This window comes from Dermacentor silvarum, chromosome 4, assembly GCF_013339745.2.
Source record: "Dermacentor silvarum isolate Dsil-2018 chromosome 4, BIME_Dsil_1.4, whole genome shotgun sequence".
In the NCBI taxonomy this organism is placed as follows: domain Eukaryota; kingdom Metazoa; phylum Arthropoda; class Arachnida; order Ixodida; family Ixodidae; genus Dermacentor; species Dermacentor silvarum.
In genome coordinates, this window is record NC_051157.2 from 135,226,776 (window position 1) to 135,243,477 (window position 16,702).

The 16,702-nt window shown below is 44.8% G+C and overlaps 1 protein-coding gene across 1 annotated transcript in view; it reads right to left on the reverse strand.

Moving 5' to 3' along the window:
• The window catches only part of LOC119450644 (MAM and LDL-receptor class A domain-containing protein 1-like), a 78,482-nt gene extending 66,168 nt beyond the window's left edge, over positions 1-12,314 (reverse strand). Inside the window, exons 1-4 of the mRNA XM_049666562.1 lie at positions 11,975-12,314; positions 11,440-11,585; positions 9,509-9,590; positions 9,080-9,199 (exon numbers count right to left, since the gene is read on the reverse strand). Of these exons, the coding sequence (XP_049522519.1) occupies positions 9,080-9,199; positions 9,509-9,590; positions 11,440-11,585; positions 11,975-12,314 (688 nt within the window). The remainder of the gene's footprint in view (positions 1-9,079; positions 9,200-9,508; positions 9,591-11,439; positions 11,586-11,974) is intronic.
• Positions 12,315-16,702: the final 4,388 nt, after the last annotated feature.

Here is a 16,702-nt window from a genome sequence, read left to right on the forward strand (position 1 = left end):
TGCAAATTAGTATTTATACAAGAAGGGCCCAAGAAATACGGCGTAGGCTGCAATGAAATCAATAAAATCTATGCAGTGCAAATGAGCAAAAAGCAGGACTAGTATTTTTATTTATTTATTTATTTATTTATTTATTTATTTATTTATTTATTTATTTATTTATTTAGATACCCTTAGGCCCAACAGCAGCATTACATAGGGGAGGGGTGGGGCATAAAGCAGAACACAATTTTCACAAACGAAGGAGCATTGCAGGTGGTTGATACAGCGTTTTGGTACAGCAAGTCGTGAAATATAGTAACAAGGCAAATATTCTTACAAAAATGTACACTCAGCGTAGCAAGATCAAAATAGCGGATGCGAATAAGTGCTCTCGGAGAGCAAGTGTTACTAAATGTGCTAGGATTCTAGATATGTTAGCAACGGTGAATGAAATAATGAAGACTTCCTAATTTGGCAATTCTGGAGGGTAACTCATTCTATTCTTTTATTGATAAGGTTAAAGGCGAATTCCTGTACATTTCCGTCCGGGAGAAGATGGGGTTAACTTTGGAGGCATGATCGATGCGATGTGAAGTATGGAGGTGGCGATAAATATGTGACTGGGCAAATGATGGGTTGCTGTGATACAGTATGTGAAAAAAGGATAATTTGTGAATTTTCTGCGCATTGCGAGTGGCGGCATGTTGAGTGTTTCTTTCAAAGATGAAACGCTTTGAAATCGCGAGAAATGGCTTAGAAGATACAGCCGCTCGAGCGGGCGCCCCCGCCCCCTCCCTACCCTCCTCCCGAGCCATGTGGCCCGGCGCGCGCGGTCGCTCTGGGACTGGCCGCGCGGAGTAGAACCCCCTCCCCCCCCCCCCCCCCGCCCTCCCTCCGGAGCGCTGCGCGAGACTGGAAGACCGTGCGCTTCCTTGCCATTTCCCGCCCTTGCGTGCGCGAGATTGAGCCGCGATCGCCGGCTCACTCTCGTACGCTTTCACTCACAAATACAGCAAACGGCACGCGGCGACGACTTTATCGCCCGTGGACTTTATACGGAACCTCACGGCGACGGCCGAAATTCGCCCGGAGTGTCCATATAATTGCTATCGCAATGAAATACATAAGCGTTCGTTCCGAACTTCATCCGTTGAGTAGGCATGCAAAATAAAAAAGTGACAATATTAGAGGCACGTGATCCGGGAGCGCTTTCATAGATTTGCTACCCACAAAAAGCGGGCTTACTTTATGAACCAAGTCTGATGAATAAACAGCGGCACATAGGTGTAGAATGCGGCAACAGGCGTAATAAGTGTATTGAGGTGATCGAAGCGTATATTTAGGTATCTGTGTTCCAAGCGTTTTTTGTTTGGAAATACAGGCTCGAGCGCCACTGATCACAATCTGTAACCGCCAACTTCGCAACGGGTGTAGCTGTTTCTCGCGAAATAACTCACTAAGCTGCATTTAAGCATCGAAGTGTCATGAGTAACTTTTAGCAAAGCAATGTCGCTCGCGTATGCTAATCGAGGCAAGACAAGATAGAAGCTCGCCTCCCGGCAAGACAAGATTGAAGCTCGCCTCCCGGCAGCAAGACCACGTGGCATTTCACTTTATCCTATCTCTTCTAATAATGAACCAACTTTAAACTCTTTCTCCAGTAAAACGCTACCTAGATGACACCTTACGTTTCCCAGCGTACTATGACCAAAATATCTGATGGAGCCTGGCAAGGGGCCCTTTAATTTGAAGAAGCTGGTCAGGTGGGTCTTGATGGGATCACCTGGTAAGGAGCGCCACTCTTGAATTCGGCGCTGACGCCCACAAAGTGAAAGAATTGGCTTGTCCTGGACTGACTCCACACTGTCGTCCAGGGTCCATCTCTAGTGGAGCGGATGCCAAGAGAAAGCCGCGGCCGGCTTCTTCCTTGCATCGCATAGAAAAACGTCACCTGTGTGAATTACAAAATAACAAGAAAAATTAAGTTATGCAGATGCCACGCACAGCAGGAATCGATGTAAGCGAAGCTTGCTGTGCTTTTTGCGTTCATTGACGATATTTGGACGTGATGTTGACTGCATACGATAGTCGTGACTTGACGTTAATTGTTACCTTGCGTGTGCCACTTGTATTTGTCTGCATAGTACACATAGCACACAGCGAGACATGTTTGCTCGAGGCGTTATTGTGCGTCATTGTTCGTAGCCTTCGAGAAAGTTAGCACTGCCATTCTCTCACACGGGGGCACCGCATCGTGGATGAAGTGTTGATTTGCTGCATAGCCGCTACCGTGTAGTCGTTTTGACGCTGTGATGCTTTAGTTCGGCTTTTCGTCTGCTCACCCTGCGATCAGTAGTCCGCATGTACAAACTTGCAAGATGTTTATATTTCAGAAATACCAGACACGTGTCGTGCCATACCTTGAATTAAAATCTTTACGGTTTGTTGCCATGTCTGTTGCCATGTCTAGTAGCAGCGATTTCATTTTTTGAAAGGACCCCAAAGGACGCATGCATTCGGACGGCGTCTTTTCCTTCTCCCGCGATCATCACATCTATACAAGCTGCCACGAACGAAGAGCGGCATCTCACTTCATGAGGCCGATGGCATTACGCATTCTAAATATTCTCTTTCTACCATACTATCTCCCCTCTGGCTTGTTGCACATGAGTGCAAAAGTAAGTCCTGCAGCTTCTGCAATGCGTTTGCGGGGGCCACCACGCAATTAAAGCCGTCCAGAGGGCACTTTGTCTATTGCCAGAGAGTTCCAGAGGACATTATGGCAACGCCTGGAAAGGGCCCACAGACGCCTCTCCCGCGTCCATAGCGCACACGCTCTCAACCATCCCACGAGACGGCGTGCAAGACTGCGACAGCAGTAACAGCAGTGGCAGCAGCAGAAAAGTTGAGGGAATAGGCAAACAAAAATTTGCTTTAAATATAGTCCATTATTATCCCGTGAGAACTAAGGGACCACGAACACATAGGCAAACAGGGAAGGTTATGCGTGACGCGCGAAAGGCAAAACTACATGGTTACTGTGGTTGACACAAAGAAAGTCACCCACACATTGGTGCTTGTCGCAGGCTGCGCCAAATTAGGTCACAAGCCTGCACCTAATAAACAGACAGAGTACTCTTGATGTCACCATTTCCAACTTCTTTATCATTTCCTGCCCGAGCCCCCTCAATGCGGTTGGTATGGTATGGTATGGTATTCCTTATGTGATGGTATTTCTGTCTTCTTCTTCAACTACCTTAGCACGCTCCCTACCATTTGACCACACGCATTGGCAAGACATCAAAATTCAGACGGCCCTAGTAGTGCTCTAAAAATGTTTCTTCGCTCTTTTATTTCAGCTTGTCGATGCATGTCTGCATATCGTTCCCATAAAGAAAATAAGTTAGAATGTTTATTGCATTTGTGGTGAGAAGTGCTTTAGTAATGTAAGAACAGACGGAAATATACTACATGTGAGAGGAGTTCAAATAATAAACATATTTACCTCAAAAGTACTTGCATTTGCTTGTTAAGTGAAAAATAAAAACAAAAATAAATGAACAATGCTTTGAACACGAAAACAGTGCTGACTTGGGCCGGTTGGTAGACCTTAAAGTTATAACAAGTAACAGCTCAAGGAACAAGACAAAGAGAAGGAACAGTGCTTCTGCCGTTTCTTTCTTGGGTTGTGTCCCTTGCGCTGGTTACTCATTGTATCTTTGAGCGCAAGTAATAGGTGAAATAACGCATCCCATACTCACGGCACAATACGAGGTGTTGTCGAAAGTTGGACCTATGACGGTTGCATTTTCTACTTTCGAGCGAGACTTGTACATGATAAAATGTCCTGGAAGACAGAAAGACAGCTGTAAATACTGTCCGGGATCGTAAACCCCTATAGTACAAGATAACGGATGAAGCTGACATGGAATGAACACACTGAGAAGGATTTCAGGAGGAGCAGGAAACTGAAGCTTCATTGTCCTATTAAAGTTACGCTCCAGGCATGCTTCGTTATTAGGTGAACGTTAATCTACTGTGTTCTGAAAATGTTTCTATACCCTGCTGCAGTGTTCAGTGGGTACACTGCTACGTTCGGTGATGGTTAAAGGGGCAACTTCGATATGCGCCAAGGCACACCAGGTACTACACGTGAGTGCTCCAAATGTTTTCTATTGTCGACTTGTCGCATCGTGCTGAAAATCCGCTAATTGTCCGTAATTGGTCGTTCATGCTGAATAGCGCCTCATCTCCCTCAGTAACTTACAATAGCGATTCTCAGAACCCGTTTTAATTTTTGTAACGAGGAGGTGGAGGCGTCATAATGTCACGACGCACGTCGCTCGCGCTGTTCCTGCTATCGCTATACCCGCCATTTGCGAGCGCATCCCGAGGAAATGCACCGTGCCCTGTTGTTAATTTCAACGCGATAGCGTTAAGGGCCCCGTGTCCCAGATAATCCGGCGTCGGCGTCAATGTCGGCGTCGGCGTGCGCGCCGGCGTCGTTGGCAGAAATAATCATCCGGAACCACCCCGACCGCGCAGGCCCACCGCGTGGCGCAAGGCGTTAGCGAAAATAATTGTATTTCTCAAAGTAAAATTCGCCAGAAAACTCCTAAAGTACGACCGCAACCTACCGACGTGATAGCGTCGGATTGTAATTTGAATATACGAGAAAACATAATTATCGGACGCCAACACAAACCCCTTTTCCAGCATTTCTACAATTCATACAGTGGCGCGCCCCAGTCGGAGTTCCTTGCAAAAACACGATCAAGATGGCGCTCGCCTCCTCGGCAGCCGCGCGTGGAGGCCAAGTTGGACAAAAAAGCTACAGTTGCCGGGAAGCCTGATAAGCAGTCGGCGGTATTCGAATGCTATCGCGTTCCACTCTTTAAGACGAAGCTTAAGCGTCCTCCCGATTTTGCTGTGAGCAACAAACTTATAGCGAGCCTTATTGCTGCGAGACAACAAATTTCCCTTTCTTCTTCTTTCTGGGGTTTTACGTGCTAAAACCAGGTCTGATTGTGAGGCACGCCGTAGTGGAGGGCTCTGAATTAATTATGACCACCTCGGTTTCTTTAATGTGCACTACAACGCAAGCACACAGGCGTCTTTGCATTTCGCCTCCATCGAAATGCGGCCGCCACCACCGGAATTCGATCTCGCGACCCCGAGCCACCGCGGCGGGTAGAGAGAGAGAGAGAGAGAAATCGAAGAGAGGAAAGGCAGGGAGGTCAACCAGACGAACGTCCGGTTTGCTACCCTACACAAAGGGTAAGGGAAAGGGGATATAAAAAGAGGAAGAGAGAGTGAGCATTGTGTGTGCAGCGAGGCACCATGACACCAAAGTCAAGTGCCATAGCTGGTGATGTGCGTTGAAGACATCTGACATGAACCAAGGGCCAGTGGTCGTTGCGTCAATAGGAGGCGGTGGGTGAGCCATGGGGCTTACTCGAGACTTGCAAGCACTGGATTAAGAGTATCCAGTACTTGCACTGCACTTAGTGCTGACGGAGTATGCAGCTTGCTTAAGAGTGTACGAAGGGTATTTACAAGGAACCGAAGCTTCACAAGCACTAGCCGGTCTTCTTCGGACAATTTATCGGGAGTCGGCATTTGGACTCTACCGCGGTGCACTGCATACTTTGATCTGACTGTGGTTCCGGCTGTGGCATCGTTTGTGGCCTCGGCTGTGGCGTCGGCTGTGGCACAGCCGATGCCACAGCCTACGCCACCGCCAACACCGTGGCGGGTAAATTTCCCTTTCAGTGAACGCGTCAAGATAATGTCGATGTCACCATGTCTGGCATTTCGAGACCACTTAGCTAGCTAATTAAAATATCTTGTTTCCCAATCTTCATACATGCTAAGTGTCATCCTTTTTTTTTGAGGAGCATGCGGTTGAGCTTCTGCAACTTTGATAACATGTGTGAATACTCCTTTAGAGTAGTACTGAAGGAAAATCTGAGGCTTGGTTTTTATCCCTTTGTGGTATAGCGGCCGAACCAGTAATTACGCTATGGAGCCTTAGTTGTCCGAGAGGGCAACACATTTTAAATTACGCAGCCTTTCAATTCGACCAGTTCAAAACACGCGCCAAGCGCAGCGCGGCTTAGGAAGTGAGAAAGGAGAGTCACGACTTCATCGAAACCTGTTGTGGTGGTCCTATGGCACCGGATACGTTGGCACCTACACACGCTATATGACCGTGCTGCTGAAAGCTTAGTCCAATCATCGCTCGACGGGAGAAGCGAGGAGAGCGAACCCCCTTTGTTTCCGAAACAACTGGATGGACCGATTTTGCATCTTTCGGCTACCTGGTGATTGCACTGCACCGGGTTGACTGACAAATGCTATAGTTTGTGATACCACAGGACGGCCACCTCCGCTTCAGGTGGCGTGATCAGCATCATATTCCACGTCCCAAGACGAGCTGCATTTGACACGCGTTCCGAACGGGTCGTATAAAAGGTGCTGTCTGCCTAGGAAATGAGGCTTCGTACCGCAATTCTTGAGGCCATAGCTGCCTAAACAGCAAGCAAAGTGGAACAGTAAGTCTTCGCGTTAGTGCTCCTTTAAAAGCGTTGAAGTGGGAAATAATCTCGTAAACGTTGTGAAATGCGTGCTTTTTAATGACGTACCTTCAGGGGTGCTTGTCGTGTGATCTCTCGTTGGCGACTCTAATAAAGACGATGACGGACGAGTCAAACGCCAAGTACTCTTGCTTCTATCAGGCGGGGCTTGCGGCACCCAGTCGCAAAATGAGGATTCGAAACTGCAGCTCAGTCTGTGGTCGCCTGAAAGGTGCACGGTTCATCTCATGACGTCTATTCGAAGTCCGTAGAATTTCCCCCTTTAGTTCTCTGTCACGTGAACCAGCACACTCTATTGCAATACATTGTTCCAGTCGGAACTAGGCGCTCACATCGCCTGTATCACTTCGACATCAAAGTACTGAATGTTGGCAATGGCTCGACATGGGAAAACAAGCTCGGCGCGGAAAACAGGGCCACATAAAGAAACGCACACATGATGCTGTTTTTCTGACATGTTTAGCGGTAATGAAAAGGCCATTTACATATTCAAAAAGGCGTTCACACAATGACCACGAAATGGAGATGAAAGCTTCATATCAAATAAGCGGATATAGATATCTCTTTAAATACCAAGTGTTAACAATTTACAAGGAACATGCAAAACATTCGGTATGTAGTCTTGGTTCAGTGCCATAGGCAGGGAACTAAGGCACCAGCTATCAAGCCTTCTAATGTAGTCTGCTTACTCTATAATTTAACGCGTCATTGTGCGTTGCCACGGTTGTGCCTTGCCAAGACCTCAGAACGTTAAATAAAGGACATGCAACCCCGCTCACGGCAGTGAATTTCTATAGATGACCTTGGAACCTGTTGTCCATAATAAACGCTCATTAGGCACCTACCGCGTTACCTATGGTAATTTATTCCCCAAATCAGCGGAATCAAGTTCACCACGGCTATGGCACGGGGCAGCAGTGTTTCACAGAGGACCCACTCTGATGGCATGCTGGAGCGTTCACAAGCGTACAAGCTTGCGGAGCTTGGGTAGCTTTTCCAGAGCGAAGAGAGCCATGGGGGTTGCAGTGAATGCTCATAGCCGAATACCAATGAACTCTCTAAGATGCATGTGGTTATCGCGCGACACTTTTGCGGCATTCGCAGGTTTAGATTCTTTGGTCAGAGTTGGCGCTGTGTCCCTTTCCTCCCCTACCTAGGGTGTAAGTTGCCGGTCACGTTTCTTGCCGCCAAGATGCACCATTGTTTTACTGTATAGTATTACAGCGAATGGTCGGAAAAAGTATCTGGCCTGTGTGGGTAGAAGGTGGAGGAGGAAGTTCACAGCCAGCCGTCGTCATGCAGCCAGCGTCAGGCTGTCGTCATTCATTTCAAATTTCGCCTATCATAGAGCTGTCGTCATCCTGTTGTCGCGATTATCGCCGTCGTGCCATCCTGATAATGATTCCGTCGCCGTTACAGTCTTCATCTCAAGTGTCGCTGGTTTAATGTTGCCACACCATCGTCACATGGCCACGCCGTTTACCAATAACAGTCGATAATATTGTTACGTAGGAAGACGCAGACGAAAAAGTTATATACAAGTATATTTACAAGCAAATGCGTCGCACTTGGCCAAGAGGCAACAGCCCGCTACTAGCCTCTAATCGTCGTCGTCATCTTCACACTGCTCCCCTCTTCATCATGGCAAATACTGTTCCGTAGCAATATTTTGTCCTGCCTTCATCAAATGCCGTTATCGATGTGATTAGTATACTTCAAAGTGTTGGTAGTAGGTTCATTTGATTTCTGTGACCCGCATTATGTATTTGCTTAGCTTCACAATCCTCTTTTATTGTTACAGTCCAAAAGCTTTAGCGCAGTACGTTACTTTCATTTACTAGTGTTTAAAGAATGTTATTGAGATGTTTTTAAAAATGCCTTCAGTCATGCGGAGCTTTACACAGTAGAATTTACTGGCATCTATCGCAAAAGATGGACTTGTTGATAGATTTATTTTGTCATTCAACACAACTTCTACAAACGGCCTTATTATTTACTGTGAATTCCCGAAAAAGCACGCGCACTGCTCTGATACCAGCACAAAATGCTCGTTACAACTAGTAAAAACAAACACTTAGTGCACGATAATTGCGGCAGTGTTGTTGACACATGCGGAGCTGCTGCTTTTCCTGTTAAGGGAAATGTTACAAAAACGAGTGCATGGGCGTAAGTTTCCATATTTATGATGTCCGTTAACTCTCACCACTTTTGATTAACATCGAAAAAATATTTTCGTTCAAGCTTTTCAATGTGTTTCCTTACACATTTCAAATACAAATTGTCAGAAATTTTGAGCCAAGTGTCTAAATTGTTTGCATTAAAAATTCACATGGTTTGCTTAAAACGTCACATATACACTGCATTTTGAGACCAATAGCTCTTGAAAGAAATCGGTAAAGCACAAGGACACTGGAAATGGGCATAATTTCACCAATGCACGCAGAAAAAAGACACTATAAACGCGGTACGAAGAAGCAAATAGCGAAGGATCGGGAACTCACCGCAGTCTTGTTCATCGCTGCTGTCACCACAGTCGTCGACGTAGTTGCACCGCTCGTATTTCATTACACAGGCTCCATTCGTACAGGAGAAATCCATATCAGAGCAGTTGCCTCCTTTAGCTGCGGATAGTAGAAGCAGAGAAAGGGCAGAAAAAAAGTTGAATGATTTTTCATTTTTTCCTTCCATCTTTAGCAGGAACTGATTGTGGCCTAACGCTCCGTCCTGGCTGTCGTACTCTGGCACTTCTGATGCCTGCATAGGTTCACTGCCATGCTTTAGCTTCTGGCTTTCAATGCAGCTTGCTTGCGTGAGAAGCGGGTAATTTTAGTGGTGTTTCGCATTGGTTTTGCGGCAGTTGTTTTGTTCGTCTGCAATTTTTACTCATTGCCTTTACCGATGCGCTGTGTAATTCACTTTATGGGTCTCACCTGGCAATGCGCAGTCGCTGAACGTTATGTGGTCCACGGCGAACACAGGTGATTGCGAATGCTGACTGCTGGCGAAAAAGAACTGAAAAAAAACAACAATTTTCCAAGCTCACGCTTCACGGAAACACAATAGTTGGTATTTGAATATGTATGCAGATTTTGTGAATAATATTATAGCACATTGCGGCGACATTGCTGTTGCCGAAGAAATCATCAAAGTAATGTGAAGAAAAAATGTCATGCCAAACTCAGATGTCCCACACAAATAACATCGCACTGGAGGAGGATAATTGGGTAAGCAAATATCGCTAAATTGAGCTCTTCCTTGTGCTGTTTCAGTTGTTTCAGATGTGGGACATATTGCTGTCGGGTTGCCGAAAATATCAATGTTTCAATTAAAATTTATACTATAGCACTTCAAGGCCGCGAAGGCCCCTTGACTTACTGTTTTGACGGAATCCTGGTCTTACTCACTGGTTCGTGTGACGGAATGACCTGGAGCATTAATACTACTTACAAAAGAAGATATCAACGATGATCGAAAAGGGCATGCCACATGCTGTAGGAAATCTTTCGATAAGGGTTTGTTTGCGTCACAGCCATGACGCGCACAATGGGTGATGCCTTGGCGACTTTGACTCGTTTCTGTCTTCATGAAAATCTTCTGGCGCTTGCAATCCACAAAAAAAAACATGAACTGCCACATTGGATTTAGGTATTCCAAGGGACCCGTCACTGGTTGCCAGATTATCACAGCAGCTATTATCCTGTACCTGTTGTCAAAATGTGGCTCCAGCGTGAAACATTCCTCGTTTAGACCACTGTTGACCACTTCAGTTGTCTACCTTACCCCTTTCCCCAGTACAGGGTAGCAAGGCGGTATTTACACTGGCTAACCTCCTTGTCTTTCTTTCCCTTTCTTTCTCTCTCTCTCTACCTCCGTGCGACCGTCTTCCGTGTTTCTATTTCTACGAGGAGTAAAGCACCATTTACAAAAGTGGAGTTGATTAGGTGCGCTGTAAACATAACTGCGCTGTAAAAAAGGAGTAAACATAACTGACGTAACTCCATGCACGAGGTGAGGTTAGGGGAGCGCGAGTAATCGAAGTTTCTTGTTGAAATGAAATAGCACCTTGTGATTGCTTTCGCATTAAATTAAAATATTTACTATGCCTAATGGTCAAATAGTTGTCTCTGCTTGAATATAAGAGGCATCACTGGAGCCTCGGTAAAAAAAAAGTGCTTGATGCAAGTGCTTTGTATTCAATTATTTCTGTTGCAAAAAGCCGTGGTTGTTGCATAGCGGCATACATTTTTGGGCGAACTAGAGGGGCAGATAAAATCTGCAGAATAATTTCCAGCCACTCAATAAGAATGTCTTGTTTTAGGCGGCCAAGAAGGTTACCTTTAATTAGGATAAGCAATTATTTCGCCCCGTCTCGCTATGCCTGCATCCTGTTTAAACAGTGTGCGGTGCTGACTTATACAATGATCTCCTTGAACAAACGTGACACTCTACCTGCACATGATGACATGCTGTTCTCTTTTATTTATTACTGTCGCTGGTGTGGGGAGCCAGATAACTGAAAACGGTTGTCTATCCGCCTCAAGTTCCTCACTTGGGCGAATGCCCAGTTGTGCATGACATTAATATGCATGTATGAAATGATGTGCGTAAATTGCCATTTTTATACAAGCGAACTAGGAGCTAACTTCGTATAACGCCTGCGGCTCTTGATGCCTCAAAGACCATCGTAGTACATACAGCTGAAACGATTCTACGGGCGTCTAAGCTAACTAAAGTGTTATCAACCTCTGCCGAGTTTTGCACAGCATATATCGCTGGTGTCCGGTTTCCCGTAGCCAGTTATCGCAACCAGCAAGGAAGAAGCTGAAAAAAAAATCTCTTGATTACAGTCAATGTGACCTACGCTGACGTCTGACGGGTAGCGCCCGATTTCCACAACAGCTTCATTCCACGTTCCTTCTTCGGGGATTTCGCTCAATGCATCAAGTGTCCACACTGGGCAAATATCACCATCGAAGTCCATGTACAGGTCAAGGCCCAATTTGCTGCCTGAGAATAGGAAGAGATGAATAAATATTTGTTCAACCTGACAGGCATTGTCGTTTCATTGGTTATACGGCGGTGCGCAGAGCCAACTGAAATTTTCCCTTAAAATGTACTATTAGATGCAATGTACAGCATTGTCATGTCGGTGGGCGGAGCCACCGACTTGACCTGAGGGAGCCTTCGGCTCCCCCTGGCCAGTTTCTCAGGACCAATAAAAGTTCTTGTCACCGTCAGTGTCAGACATATATTATATACGGAAGCAGAGAAAGAACAAGTAAAACTGTCTGTAAATACGACTAAGTATGCCATTTGTTTCCCACCCATTACAAGGTTATTTTTGAGAACTACATCAGGCAGATGGTCTTCGGTTACATTAATGCATTGTTCCAAACGTTTCTTGAAGTTGTCGTACACGCGCCTCCGTAGGTCCTCATCAATGGCTGCAACATCGTGACCAGTGGCTTGCTTGAGTTCTTGAAAAATGATGATATGCCTCTGGAACACACGGTCTTTCAGGAACCCCCACGGGAAAAAGTCTGATACACTGAGGTCGGGCGACCGAGTTGGCCAAGCGATTTCGCCGAAACGAGAGATAACAGTTCCGAACATTTTACGAACTCGAGCCATACTATTTTGCGCAGTCTGGGCGGCTGCTCCATCCTGCTGGAAATATAGGTTTTTAGGGTCAATGCCAAGCTGCCGTAAATTTTGTTGAACAAAGCCTTCTAACATGGTCACATAACGTTCTGAATCAACGGTCACTGTTTGTTCGCAGTTCATGCGCGCGCCTGCGTTGCGTCGGAGTTTTCTTCGCCTTGACATACCATGGTGACGCACGTCACGAAATGGCGTCCCGCCCTCTATCATTCTTCCTCCCCCTAACCACTACAAGCTATCGTCGTATCGCACTATTCACATTTGAAATGTGTAAGTTGGCTCTGCGCGACCTTGTATAATGCTTGATTCATCAAGCACAGCGCCTTTTCTAGCGTTTCCTACAAATGCAAGCCAGCCGATATTTCCTTTGCTGAGGTATCGACTACAATATTCAGAGGAAACTATCGATCACGGGTTCTTGTCGCGATACACGGGGGAAAATAAATATTTTTTTTCTTGGCAACCACTGCACCAAAATTCGTCAAGTTTATTACAAATAAAGGAAATGTTAACACCTTGTGAATGTTGGTCGCGCATTTTTTATTTAGGCAGGCAATTTTTCCGCAACAATTGTTGAAAATCAAAAATTTCAGAGAAGTGAACTTTTAGGTTTACAACTCTGTAATTCTGCAATTAAAAATGACATCACAATGGTGTACACTGCATCTAATAGTACATTTTAAGGGAAAAATTATACGGGGTGTCCCAGCTATCACGCAGCACGACTTCAAAAAAAAAAAAAAAAAGACGAATGGCATTGCACGAAGCAAACCTAGTGTGTATTGTTTCAAGTGCAGTGGAGTTTCAAGTGCAGTGGAGTGCAGTGGAGCCAGCAGTATTTTTTGTTACTGAGATTTAATTAGATAATTGTAATTAATACTCTGAATCAAGAAGTACCGTCCTAATTATTAAAGTGTCATCGAGAAAATTGTAGAGCAACATGAAAAACTCCTGACACAGCTTTCTGTTACTCAATACGTGCTACATAAATGTGTTTTTCTGAGTGTGAAAGGAGCCCGCGAATACACGCAGAATTGCCGCGCCACTGCTCGCTCGAGGCACTTTGCTGTATTCGCGAGCTTCTTTCACGCTCGGAAACAACACTTTTATGTAGCGCGTACTGAGCAGCAGAAAGCTGTATCGGGAGTTTTCATGTTGCTCTACAGTTTTCTCATTGACACTTTGACAATTAGGACAGTACTTCTCGAGTTAGAAAATAATTTAAATTAGCTAATTAAATATCAGTAACGAAAAAATTACTGGCGGCTACTCCACTGCACTGGAAACAATACGCACTAGGTTTGCTTCGCGTAACGCCGTTCCTCCTTTTTTTAAATTGTGCTGCGTGATAGCTGGGACACCCTGTGTATTATACATGGCTCTCAACGATATTACTAACACTTCGGTAGGACCTTTGCAAAACCCTTGCAAACATAGCAACAAATTCAGGTAAGATATAAATTGTTAAAAAAATTTGTCCGCATGAGATGTTCTAACAGATGCTTTTTACAGAACTGCAATAACTGTTATTGTGCCGAGTTACGGATATCTAAACTTCGCGCTTTCATTTTTTTTTGGACTTACCAATTTGCAGCAGCATTGGTCAAAAAGATAGGCCTTTAAACAATGTTCCGCGTCTAGCAGTGACTATTGTTTAAGTTTCTCTCTCAAATGCAACATATTTCATCAATACCGGCCGAGAGGTAATCTTAGCAAAGCATTTCTGGATTTTACATCTATTTGAATAGGAGGCATCAGAGTTGGGCCCGAGCTAAAGCTTCCTCATAACTGAATGCGATTAAATCACAATGTGTGACGCCATGGCTCACATCTCGTAGCTCGATGAATCGCCGATAAAGTAACGTACACGTCAAATATATGCATTCCTTGTTTGCCTTGTATTTCTTTATTGCATTGTCCTTATATTCACTGGCCACGACGTGAACCTTCAAAGTGAAGTGGCTTTCCGCTTCACGAAGTTATTTTTTAATGTCATTGGTTTGCATATTTGTACCATTTTCTCCGCACTTTACCATAATATTAAAATTAAATATTTTTTTATGTCTACTGGGTCTGCATTCCCCAAGCTATTCCTTCGTTCCTGTTCTAATAAAGCGTCAGTACTGGCTGAAATTTTTCATTAATAAAAGTTTTAGAGTAAGACGCTTTTGTGAATGTGGGAACTGGTTTTATTTCGTTACTTTGAAATGACGGTGTATATCGAGAACACAATACCTAGATCAGACATGATTATTGTGCTGTTCTCTTCAGGCCTAAAGCCAACAATATTCGTACTGGTAATGCACAGCGGGAGAACAAACACAGGAACGAATAGCAGACAAGGACAAGCGCTGATTTTTGGAATGTGAGGGCATGCGCAGCAGGCCACTATGATTGTTAGTTCTTTAGGTTTCTGCTTTTTTGTTTCCTTGTCAGCGGAAATACTTCTTTGTATCTGTACCTGGACATGTCTGTCAATAAAAACCAGTGCTTGTCCGTGTCTGCTATTCGTCCCCGTGTTTGTTCTCGCGCTGTGTATTACCAGTATGAATAACCAACTAGCCCAGACAGCAATCTTAATATTTGTACCTACGGAGACACCAACATTTATCGCCACATCTAGCATTGCGAGTACCAAAGAATGAATTGGAGTATGAAGTGTGTGGGAGCTTGGTAGTTGTATGAGACCTATAGAATGAAACTTTTGTTGTAAAATGGTGTCAGAGGTCATGGACACAATCCTTCAGCTGAGAATTTGCTTGACGCTCTCAAAAATTTGAATACACTTAACTTTCGTACAAAATGCAGTTTTACGACCACTGCATAATATGACCAATTTAGCTTTTACTACTACAATACAAGGTGCTGGACTATTATCTGACTACTCCCTCTGAACCCAAGTGATGAATGAAGCTCGAACCTTCACCTACATGTGCATGACCGTACGCTTATTCCATGATTTATTGCTCGGCAAATTATTCACGAATAACAATATTAGTTGCCTAAATATAAATGATGGAAAAAATACGGCAGTGTTCTTATAGCTATACCTCTTCAAAAAACACTACTGCGAGATCGCACTTCTTTTGCATAAAGGACTTTTGATAATAGCTTATAAGGATGAAAAGAACGAACGTGTCATCCATGCATAAAAACATAGCTGAGTTACTGCTGCACTGCTACGGGTGTCGTAAAAAATTGAACGGCTGCATAAGCGGGAATGACGAATAAGCAAGAACTCGGTCTAGATTGTTGACCAGTATTCGATATTCCAGTAAGTGGTTCTCTAATGGCGCGCTGTAGCAAAATGATAATTCAATACCTTTTTTTGTCATGAAGACTGCTTTATTTAGCGCTCGAAACTCTTTCTTCCCTTGTACTTCATTAGGCCGTGGGTGAAATACAAACGGCAAGGAATACACTCACCGTTTAAAACATAGTTGTACCAAAAGTTGAGAGTGCACAATTTGTTGGTATTCCTGATCACTGGCGAAAACATTCTTGAGTGTCCATTTGTGCCGACGGCTCTCGTGCGGTTGGAATAAAGAAGGAGGTAGTATCCTGGAAGAGAAAATGCAGTTCAATCACGACATCATTCCCCGTCAGTAATCGTAGACCATCAGCCATCATTTCCTAGCGATCATAAGCGATCACATAGCAGAGCAACATTTTTTTCTCTCCTCATCCAAGCCACAGTAAGAGTGCCGGAGCATCCGAAAGCCTCCCGATGCATGAAAAATGCTTGGTTGCGAGCGTCGCGGGACGCAGAAGGAGCCAGCCACGCCCATCATTCAACTTACGCACTCGCGTTGCGAATGGAACGGCCGGAGCAAAACATGCCAGCGCGCGGAATCTCTAAGGCCGTGGTATATCACATGGTGGATATTGTGTCTGCGAATTATCAAATGGCTGCACGGCATAAAATTATCTGTAATGTCAAACAGAGCACAACACGCCCTCTCTTTCGAGCAAGCGCCGCTGCCAGTAAGATAACCAAGGTTACACACTCAAATGACTCCGTAAGACGCTCTGCCAACAACCTTATTGATATACAGCACGGGAATTTTAAAAAAATGTAGCTTACTTACGCTGATCCAAGTAAAGGGCGAGAACGTCTTCGTTGGCAGCGAAGCCTGCCTTCTGGCAGCAGTGCAAGGCACATTTCAATTTCTGCCATCGCCTTTAATAATGAACTAGTTTGTAGAATCCTTGCGGTAAATAAAGCTCCTAAATGGCGCAATAAAACTTCCAGTGTATAACCAAAATTACAATATGGCGTGGCATGGGGGGGGGGGGGGGGTTCCTTTGAAGGGGCCCTGAACCACTTTTTTATCGAAGTCGCGAACTGCATTTTGGTCTAAAATAGTCTATTCCAAAAAAAAAAACATATCCGCAAAAACTACTTCAATGCGCTCAGCAGAAGCGGAGTTATTGGCAATTAAAGGTCGCCTTTGATCCCCTTC